The sequence below is a fragment of the Gavialis gangeticus genome, unplaced genomic scaffold (genome assembly GCF_001723915.1).
Source record: "Gavialis gangeticus isolate Ggan-Ray unplaced genomic scaffold, GavGan_comp1, whole genome shotgun sequence".
Taxonomy (NCBI): Eukaryota; Metazoa; Chordata; order Crocodylia; family Gavialidae; genus Gavialis; species Gavialis gangeticus.
Window position 1 is genome coordinate 43,585,907 of NW_017729032.1, and position 11,324 is coordinate 43,597,230.

General features: G+C 44.8%; 1 protein-coding gene across 1 annotated transcript in view; it reads left to right on the forward strand.

The window, feature by feature from the left end:
* Positions 1-11,324, forward strand: part of NUP58 (nucleoporin 58) — a 62,281-nt gene that overhangs the window by 22,909 nt on the left and 28,048 nt on the right. Inside the window, exons 8-12 of the mRNA XM_019523789.1 lie at positions 4,134-4,158; positions 6,603-6,668; positions 7,033-7,207; positions 10,005-10,084; positions 10,251-10,369. Of these exons, the coding sequence (XP_019379334.1) occupies positions 4,134-4,158; positions 6,603-6,668; positions 7,033-7,207; positions 10,005-10,084; positions 10,251-10,369 (465 nt within the window). The remainder of the gene's footprint in view (positions 1-4,133; positions 4,159-6,602; positions 6,669-7,032; positions 7,208-10,004; positions 10,085-10,250; positions 10,370-11,324) is intronic.

An 11,324-nucleotide genomic window follows, 5' to 3' on the forward strand; every position in this document is an offset into this window, starting at 1 on the left:
CCCACAAAGGGATATATGTGCTAATTACACCCGCCACTCATTCATGATTGGAACAGGGTGTTCTTGTCACACAAGTCCTGGCACCCTCCAAAAATTGATATGCAGACATGGCACAGGGCTGCTTGGTCTAGCTCCACCCCACAGAGGACAGGGCCGCACCAGTTGCATTCAACAGGCCAAGCAAGGGACAACGCAGCCTTTCATCTACATAGACGTTCGGTGATGTTAACGAGACATTTAAGGCTGGTGAAGAAAGAGGAAAATTTGCAAATGGGAAAGAAAGACACTGATCAGCTGTGGCAGTGAAGAAGCCTAAATGTATTCCACGTAGTGGTTCACTATGACTTGAAAAAGAATTAGTGCTGAGGGGGACCGAATGCAGCGAGCATTGTCTTATTAAGAAGAGCTGTACTTAACATAGCCTTGTGATGGGTTCATGCAGGCATATTTGCACAGTACAGGCCTCAGGTGTCCTATGTGTATGCTCAGTACAGACTGCATTCAGTCAGCTTTGTAGCTGGTTCCCATGACTGACCAAGTGCTGCTTCTGGCAGCAGTTTAATCATAGGCAAAGTATTTAACAAGGGTTTCCTGGTCCAGGGGACCAGAAAATGGCTTTGAATTTCAAAGTAGTTGTATTTTGAATTATCTATACCATAACAAAACCTGTGCTTTTGGCTGAGGAGTGACAATAACTTTGAAGCATCCAGTACTTCAAATCATCCAATATTGACCTAAGAAGATTTTCCTTTAGTCCTTTTCATCTGTTTTCACTGTGGGTTTTACTATGCAAGTATAGAGCCAGCACTTCTTTAGCTGCAATCACTCAGCAATGAAACACCTTTGCATGTGGTATTGGCTGCAGGGAGGAAACCTATGACCTCTGTTGCTTTTTTCTTTTTTCAAACATGAGCTTCTGTTGCCTGAGCCAAAAGACACAGGCCGCTTACTTGCAAGGCTGTACCAGGTTTGCAAAGCTCAGCATATGCACCAGTTAGCTGGCAGGGTAGAAAAGAAGCTGTCTTATAAATGGGGGTAAAAATATAAAGAAACCGTTTTTTGAAAATAACTCTTTTCTATTGTATTTTCTATCTTCTATTGTAATTAATTTTAAATATCATGGAAACATTTCTAATTGTGTTGCTCTTTTTGTAGAAAGATGGCAAACTATGCTTGCAGCAAAATTTAACTTAATATTCTCCTTCAAAGTTGCATAGCTTGCTTAAAGATACAGTACTACTTCATCCTCTTAATGAAATTTTAAGTAAAGTTACTTGCAAAAGTGTGCGTTCATGGTCACAGTGCAATTTTACCAAAATATTTAAATAATTTCTCAACACTTTTAATAATCTTTAATAAATATTTAATTTACTTCCAGTGCAGGTGCATCTACATGCACAATTAATGCAAAGCATTAAACTCAGGTGCATATTGCACGAGCGTTTATTGCTTCTGGGCATTGCGTTTACACATGCAGCATGTTGCAGGATTGTAGCACGTTGAGCCAGGTAGGAGCAGCCGTGGTTGGTACGGAGTCCAGATAGGGAGAGGGTCAGCCAGCCAGCCTGGGGCTGCTCCAACCCAGCTCAATGTGCTGTAGCCTGCAGGCATCCCCTGCACTAAAGCACCCCTATGCCCCAGCCAGCCCAGTCCCTGTCTACACATGTCTTCTAGCAAAGTACTTTACTCCACTGCAGGATAGTACTTGTATATAAAAATACTATCTTTGTATACACGTACTATCCTGTGGCAGAATAAATTAGTTTACTCTGTCCTGACAATGTCACACAAGTAGATTCTGACGTTTTACTATGGATCTAATTGGTCAGCTCCACAGTAAACATCTCATGTAGACATGCCCAGTATCAGGGTAGCTAAACTACTTCTTCTCAGACTTCCAAAGAAGTAGCACTGCATTTCTGTCCACTGATACTATTTTATTACAGGCTCTTGATATTTTTAGAGCATAATTTGAGGGTAGCGATTCCAATGGCTGAAACTGTAGGGTATTATGTCAGAAACTACATGAAATCCATTCTTATGAGTCTTGTTTGAACTGTAGATGTTTCAGACTGTTAAGGAGCCAGTGCTTTCATGTTGTTGGTATATACATTTTTCTTAAAAGAAAGGCTTTGCCAAAGGAGGTAATGGTACACTGGGAGCTTGGCAGAAGGTCTTTCTCCAGGGTACTTATATAGCTCAGTTATTATAGATATGGAGCGTCTCAGGGTAGCTTTATCCTCACAACCGCCCTTAAAATAGAGAAGCGTTAGCTTCATTTTACAGAGGTACTGACGTGCTAAAGGCCATCAAGAAAGGAACCCAGATGTGAAGACACTTAGAATCATTGTGCCTGTCCCCAGAAGCAGAATTCATAGCCATGAGTTATGCACCACAGTGTATGGTGAAAGTTTACGTGCACAGGACTGGAGTTCACAACTGTTAACCGGTTGAGATTTTTTAAAATTATTTTTATTTTTACTGCTTAATGCAAATGAATAAACTGTTCTGGGAGCAGGGACCAAAACACCAGCCAGAGAGGCACCCCGTAGGTTCAGAAATTTGGGGGGTGGCAACGTTAACTGCTGCTCTAACCCAGGGGTTCCCAACCTTTTTATACTGCAGACCAGCAAACTATCTAATTTCCGTATTTAAATTTAATTCCTGTATATAAATTTAATTGCGGGGGGGAGGTGTAGGGTTGTGAGGATCAGATTGGGTTGTGCAGGAGAGAGAGCTGTGCAGAAGATGGCCCAGGGGGACCCTGCTGGGGCTGCCCAGGAAGGAGGGGTTTTGCTGCCTTTCCTAGGAGCAAGCAGCAGAGCTGCCTCCTCATCCTCCATCCTGGGCATTTCCCCTCCCGCATCCGCCCCCACTTCCAGCCGCAGGCGGGGCTGGGGTGTTCCTGCCTGGCCTGGGGCAGGCCCTGGTACATGGTGTGCATGCAGCACCACATCGGGCACGGCCATGGTGGCAGGAGCGGGACAGAGCACGGAGCTGGCTGCCTCCCTCCCGGGGCTGCCCTGCTGCCCAGCTTTAACCCCAGACAGTGCACATGATTGCTGGCAGGGGAAGCCATGGCCCAGCAGCCAACCTGCGGTGGCCTGGTACCAGGCTGCAGCCCAGTGTTTGGGAACCCCTGCTCTAACCTGTAGGCTTTTAAACAAAAAGGTGGGGGCGGCACCATCATCTTTTTTGAAAGTGACTGTGGCTGTAGTTTGGGCTGTTTCTTGTCTGAACATGCCTAAGTGTAGATGTGCCTAGTTGGTAAATCACAGTCAAGATAGCAGTAGTTCTGTGCAAAATAGAGCTCTAAGTTCTTAGTGAACTTCACTAATACACCAAGGCACTGAAGTGGTTAATCAAGAGCTGTGAGGATCGTGCTTTCAGAATTAGGTGCATGAATTCTGCCTGAGACCCGTTTCAGGAAACTTAAGTTCTTTTGTGTATATGGCCTTGGTGATTTGCTCAAGGGCACGTAACAAGCCTATAATGGAGAATTGACCCTTAGTCTCCTGAATCCCACATCAATGCCTTGACTGTTGAGCCATCCTTCCCATTAAGGAGATAATATATTTGTCTGTGAAGTGCCATGAGCCCCAGTGGTGCTGTATAAAAAATATATAAGGCATGGGCACACAAACTGCTTTTTCCCTAGGCAAAGGGAGTAGGCTTTTCTCACACACCAGCTGCTCTGCAGTAACAGCCTATGTGTGCGTATGCTTATTTGCTTGGTAAATGATAGCTAACTTGTAGGCATTTATTCCTCTTTCATTGATGGCTAAGCTGTCACAGGGTAGCCTTCATTTACCACAGGGCAAATTTGTGCATGTAGGCATTTACCACAGGGTAGCTGAGATGTGGTGGGGCTGGCCCTCTTCCCCCCCCACCCCCCCCCACACACACACTTTCCCTCACAGTAATTCCTTGTGTGCTCATGTCTGTAGGCTGCAAGAAAGGAAAATAACACAGAATGAATGCAAGTAAATAAAAATCTTCTCCCAGGTAGGGTAGGGTTATCCTGAAGTTAAGCAAGCAGTAGCAGCCAGCTCATCTCTCAAAAAACTGTTTGAAGGACTAAGCAAAAAAGCTCAGAGTATCTGTTTTCATATGAAATTGTCTGTGTCTTGTAGGTGACAAAACGGGAACAAGACAAGAGTAAGTATATTTTAGTTTTTTCATTCATATTCTACAGGTTATTAGAAAGTAATGAAGGTTTGTACTCTTTTGTCTATTTTTATTTTGACATTTTTAGAAGTGTGTATAATAAAGAAAGAATTAACTTTGATACACTGGTTATGGAAGATGCCTGGGTTTTAATGACATATTGTTGATCTCACCAAGACCAAGATAAGCTGGACATCACTTTAAGTAGAAAACAGTTATGCAGCATTTGAAAGCAGAGAGAGAAATGACTGTCTTATAAACCACAAAATGAAGTTCCAATATTTGTGATCTATTATTAGCTGGAATCCAGGTTTACCTGATCTAAAAAAAAATCACAAATTCTCTGATTAAACGCCCCCCCAAATCTGTGATTAAAATGAAAGGCCCCTCACTCCCCCACCACATCCCCTCTGGCCCTGCTGGTGCCCCTCACACCCCCCCAGCCCTGCCAGAAGGGGCCCCTAGTAGCCAGAGCTATGGGACTAGGGACCCAGGTCCACAGCCCCCTACCCCCAGCGGAGCGGAGCCTGGGTGCCACTGCCTGCAGCCTGCCTGCTATGGGGTCAGTGAGACAGTGGGCTACAGAGGCCCTGGGAGGGGCAGGGGGTACCCGTGCCTCCCACATCTGTGCACAAAGCAGGCTGCCTGCTGCAGGCTGAGGCTCCCAGCCCTGCTGCCCTCTCCCAGGGCCTCCGTAGCCCGGCATTGCAGGGATCAGTGGGGCTGTGTAGGGCAGCTTGTTGCCACTGCGAGCTCCACACTGCCCTGCTGAGGCAACCACTGCCCATATGGCAGCAGTGAGGGATACCGCTTTGCACTGCAACCCCAGCTGTTGCCACATGCACAGGAGACACATTGCCAGGGCAGCATGAAGTTTGCAGTGACACGTAGCTTCCCCACACGGCCCCACTGTGCCCTGCAGTGCCAGGTCGCAGCTGCTGGGCTGCAGAGTCCCTAGGGGAGGGCAGCAGGGTGCGCATGCACTTGCCCCCACCCTGCCCCTAGATATGGGGGGCACAGGTCCCCCGCCCCCCAGGATTGCGCGCAGTGGTGGGGAGCCAACCCCACCTCCTTTGCTGCCCAAACGAGCTGCCCATGGCCCCATCCCACTCCCTGCCAGGGCCCTGCGGCGGCCATGCATTGCAGCTCCAAGCCCCACACACTGCCCAGCTGGACAGCAGCCCCAACCCTGCCCAACTCCCTCCCTCCTTATGGGGGCCTCAATCCCACCCTCCCATACTTACATACGGGACCTGTTCTCCAGGTATATACACTTACATACAGGAACTGCTACCTCCTTCCCCCATGTTCAGCTTTTCTCCGGGCTCCTACAGGCTGGTGCTGAGCATGGGGAAAAGCCTCCCCTCGCTCGCCCTGTGCCTGGAGCCCCGTGCTGCAGCTGCTCGCAGCCCATGTGGGGCTGCCTGTGCCTGCTCCAGACAGCCCCGCATGGTCTGCAAGTCCCTGCAGGAGGCAGTGCCAGCCATGGGGCAGGCGAAGGGCCACTTTTCCCTGTGCTCAGCACCAGCTTCTTCCCTGCTGGTGAGCAGGGGCTCAAGGTTGTGCACTGCCCCCCACCTGTACCACGGGGTGGGGGGCAGTGGGAGTGAGTGGGTGGGGAGCACAGGGCCCACACCAGTGTCCCGGGGCCAGTGCCGGCGGGGCCCAGAGCAGGGCAGCAGGAGTGCAGGGTCCTGGCCAGCAGGGGCTCTATGAAGCCAGGCCAGCTCCCCACTCTCCCTGCTGATGCAGCCCAGCCCGGCTCCACAGACCTCTGCCAGCCTGTGCCCTGCTTTGGGCCCCACTGCCCTTGGGACATTGGTCCCAAGATGGTGCCCAGGGGACGGGGCACCTGTCAATGGGCAGGGCTACCCATACGGCCCTCAACATCCTGCCAAAACTGGGTAAGCAGCCCTCCGCCCAAAAAAATTGCCCACCCCTGATATATGTGCGTATGGTGCCCCCTGCCTGACCACCTTCCTCCTGCTTCCTCCTAGCCCCCTGCAGCCTGGCACAGAACTCTGCAAAACTGCAAAATCTGTGGTTTTCTTCTCTAAAATGAGGGTAAAGGAAAATCCGTGCTTTTCTCCATTTTCCTATGGGAAACAGAATAGCTGGATACCTGATTATTAGTTATTTTGCAGTAGCACCAACAATATACTAAATGCTTTAAAGCACTCTTAAGAAGAATGTATAACCTTAAATTGGCTTAGTTGATAGGTATTTTTCATACAGACTGATCTGTAGTAGCAGTAACTTGAATTCAAATCAAGGAAATGGGACTCCTGTTTTCTAGTCTTCATTCTACTGTTAAATTATTTATTCATATAATAGATAAACACTTAAGCAGCAGAATTATTTTTTCACATCTTTCAGTTTTATTGATAACCCAAAGTTTGTTTATGTGTCTATAAACATATATTGTATTTTGGCAGAGAGAGCAAAGCGCTAAAGGATGAAAATCTACCTCCAGTAATCTGCCAAGATGTAGAAAATCTCCAGTGAGTACTTTTTCCTTAAACCATTCAGGATAGTGCAGCAATTATAAACTTTTGCACCTTAAAGTAACAAATGCATTTTAATTATTCAAACACAGGATTCTAGAGGGCTTATCTGAGGGTACAATATAACCCATTGAACAGTTTCTGTTGATAGCCCAGGTTTTGAATATTGGGCTAATGGTGCTGGTGAGACTAGTGTACAGTAATTCTATAAAAGATGAAATTATTGTGCAGTACTGATAGTTTAAGATATTACCAAACCTAATGGTTTTTTGTTTGTTTTTTTTAGTAAACTAATACTCTTTTTTTAAGGTGTAGAACACTTGTGTACTTCTGTTAAATTTCTACTTTATTTTTGCCTCAGGAAGTTTGTGAAGGAACAAAAGCAAGTTCAGGAAGAAATTAGCAGAATGTCTTCAAAAGCAATGCTTAAAGTACAGGAAGACATTAAAGCTTTGAAACAGCTTTTATCTGTGGTTGCCAGTGGACTACAGAGAAATACTCTTAATATTGACAAGTTGAAAATGGAAACTGCCCAGGTACATTAATGAGTATCAGGTTGTTGTCTTTTTTCTCTAAATCAGTGCTGCTTTAACATTTTGTCCCCACAGGCCAGATGAATGGGATGGGACCTAGTCAACAGGCCAGCCTGGGCTGTGTACTACCTCCACTAGGCCCTGTGCACCAGATTTGGGGCCCCAAAGCCCCATGCCACCTCTACCCCCCCCCCATATCGTAGGATCAGGACTCTGGAGTTCCACGTGTCAGAATCAGGGCCACATGGCTCATGCCACCTCTGGCCCCATGTGCTGGGGTCAGGTCCCTGAAGCCCCACACTACTTTGTGCCTTCCCCCATGTGCTGTGCTCGGAGGCCCATCGTGCCAGAATCAGGACCCTGTGCTGCCTCCACCTGGCCCCACATGCTGAGATCAGAGTCCTAAGGCACCATAATCTGGGTCTTACATGCGGGGAATAGAGCCCCATGTCTCCTCTGCATGACAAAATTAGGCCCCATGCTACCTTGCTTGCGCAGGGCCACAGCCCAAAGGGCTCCCCTCATACCCATGGGGAGCCCTATGGGCTGGATCTAGTCTTCAGGCCAGGAGTTGAGCACCCCAATTTAAATAAAATTGGGTACCTTTTCTCATAGACCAAATGCCTTTCATTATTATGAATCAGTTTTTATTTATTAAACTCCTTAATTGTATGGTTACCAGTAAGCAATTTTTGTGATGGAAATTTAGATCACTCCTCACAAATCTAAAGCTCCTGTGAGAAAACCACTTAAGATAGAAATCCTGTGGTTATTACGTAAGCAAATTCAAAGGGTGTTAGGTGTGCAAATGTGATCCACGAGATAAAACCAGAGATTTCAAATAGGAATCTGGAGTGCTAAAAACTTTCTGACCTGTTGTAGTCTTTCTGAGTTCTTTACAACAAAAGGGTTGTTCTATTAATTTTCTGTATTCAAAAAATGAGTGAAAACAAAGAATTTGTGTTTTCTGAAGGGGCCCTTGCATTTTAAAATGTCTTTAGATACTAACTGGTTGAAAGAGGCAAATAAAGTAGCTTGTTGCCAAAGACGGTTCATGACTTTCTGAACCATTTAGTCTCTGAGGGTTCCTATACACGTGCTCTGAGAGTGGGAGGGGGGGTGCATTTTAATTTGAGCAGTTCTTGGGAGCCACTCTAACTAAAACGCCCACAATATCTTGTGTATTCAGCATCCTGCATTTCGAAATGGTAGTGAGGACACCTTTTCTAAAGCTTATTCGAGAAGCTTTAGTTAAAGCACCCCACCACCATTTTGAAATGCAAGACGCTGAATACATGAGACTGCAGCACACTGGAGCATTCTGATTAAATTGCTTCAGCAGACTCAATTGAGTCTGCTCTGACACAGTCAAACTAGAACATGTTGGAGCATGTGTGAAAGTGCCCTAAGGTGCTGCTTTATCCTACCTTCTGCCTGACTTCAGACTAACACAGCTAACAACCTCTGCATTCCTGGTCCTTTAATAGAGTATTATATTTTACTCTAAAGAAGTAAAACAAGTAGAGGTGCACTGATATATCAGTCCATATTGGATTGGCACCGATAAAAAGAAAATTGACATTATTGGCAATTGGCCTTTTTTGACCGGTTTAGCCAAAAATGTCACTGATAATAGCCACATGCGTGCATGCAGCAGTAGCATGCATGCAGCCAGGAGTGCAGCCCAGCAGCGTGGGAGAGCAGCAACTGGCTGGTAAATCCGGATGGGGGGGGGGGAGCAGATCAAGGCCCCCATAGGGAGGGAGTGGGACGAGGTCAGGGGCTGAGTGAGCTTCCTGGGGCTCCATCCCACGCCGTGCCCTGGCTGGGCAGTGCCTGCTCCAGCCCCACTTCTTCCCTCACCGTGGGAGCCTCAATCTGCCCCTCCCCCATGCCCCTTTCCCCCACAGACTTCCCAGCCAGATGCTGCTCTTACAGCCTGACAGCTTGATATCGGATCAGTATTGGCCAATATGGCTGGTTAATAATTGGCCATTGGTATCAGACAAAAAAATCTTTATTGGTGCACCCCTAAAAGCAGGAGCACCTTTGAGAAGTATTAGTCGTTTTTTTCCATAGAAGAATAGAATTAACATGTTTTTGCATCTCCTTCCATAAAGATATGTATGTTCAAATATTGGCTAGTCAGTACAGCCAAGAAGCAACATGTGCCAAGCTAGAAGAGGATGTTCATAACAATATGTCAGGTATTGGAAGGTGCTAAACAGTTGAATGGAAGTGTGTAGGCTGTGATTACAGCACTCGGCAGCATTCATGAGGAGTTCAGTCTAAGCACTTTAAGTAACCTACTCAGTAGGTTACTTAAAGACAATGGCAATTTCTACTTCCTTTTTCATCCTTACTTTTAGGTATGCTTTTTCCATCCTCTCCCCTAACACTTATTCTTTGCTGCTGAGGATTAGAGAAAAAATATAATAAAAAATTCTTAGGCATCTTAGACACTGACGTTTTTAGCTGTTGTATTTTGGTATACCATTTCCTGAACTTTGAAGGCCAAACTACCCTTCATGAAAGTAAGATTAATTGTATCTTGTCTGAATTGGCTGTGAGGTGTCTGGTACCACCTATCCCCTTCCAGTCCAGGTTTAGAAAACCTCTGGTTAAGCATATTAAAATAAGCCGTGTCAAGAGTTTTAACATTAACAAAATCCTACTTGTGAAAACCACAAGGAAAGTGTCCTATAGGAAGAAAGAATTGCAGCTATTTTTTATTTGTGGAACCAATGTTTCTGTAGAACTTTAGCTGTTAATAATTTGTTTCATTTACCATTCTTTTTAGGAGCTAAAAAATGCAGAAATAGCACTAAGAACACAGAAAACTCCTCCTGGTCTTCAACATGAAAATACAGCCCCAGCGGAGTAAGTTATTGCATCTAACAGAAACTTGTGTTAATGTGTTTTTATTTTAAATATCGGTCTTATAGCCTTGTACGTGATAGTTTTATAGATAACTGTTAGTCATTTGATAAACATTAAAATCAGATGCCTCTTAATGTGTGATCCAATTTTTTTTATATTCATCTAGCTACTTCAGGATATTGGTTGAACAGTTTGAAATACAGCTGCAGCAATACAGGCAACAGATAGAAGAACTGGAGAATCATCTTGCCACACAAGCGAACAATTCACATATAACTCCACAAGGTAAAAAGTTAAAATTTTAATATCTTGCAGAATTCCTTAAATATTAAAGCGTTTGTATGAAACATTGTAGATGATTTACTCTGTCATTATGGGAATTGCAAATGGATGTTGAAATCCCCCTTCAGAGTAAAATTCAGGGACATATACCCTAGTCTGGACAATTCAGGCAGAATTTGAGGCCACATGTGTCTAGTTGTACATACGAGATCCAAATCAGTACACACTTCAAGTAATTCAGCCTTGGTACAGGGAACATCCTCTAAGGTCCTATGCAAATTTCACAGCTCTCTCACTTATCTGACTCTGTCTAAGCAAACTGAGCAAAGCTCCTGGTAGATGGACAGATCTGAGTTTGAGTGCATGATACAACAGAACCACTGTTATGCCTTAAAACTATGGCCCAAGATAGAGGGTTCTTTTCTATAACTCAGATAATGAATGATAGCAATTTTAGTAAAAGCCGACTTTGAATATTCAATTCCAGATTAATTTTGAGGGTATAGATAAGCATTCACAAATTCAAGAAAATTTGTTTCATTTAATTATATTTTTTACTAGGTGTGATAAGACATGCTGGTCCAGCATGCTAAAATTCAGGTAGGTTAAATTTAAGTAAGGAAAAATAAGCAAAGATTTTAAAGAAGTTAAAATTGCTCTTATGTTCCTTTTTCCAAACTATTCTTTTCCAATTTTTCCCCATGTTCAGTTGTTAAGGTATAAGTCTAGCCATTAAAAACAATTTTATAGCTACCCTTTAAAGAAAATAACTGGATTGGATAAGTAACGGGTTTTTTTTTACTTTTATGACCAAAAAAAAAGCACTAGAAAAACATAATAGAGAAAGTGATCCAATACTTCTGGCACTAAGTTTCATAGTTTCTAGGGTCGGAAGGGACCTGAGAAGATCATCTAGTCCGACCCCCTGCCATGGCAGGAAAGAGTACTGGGGTCAAAC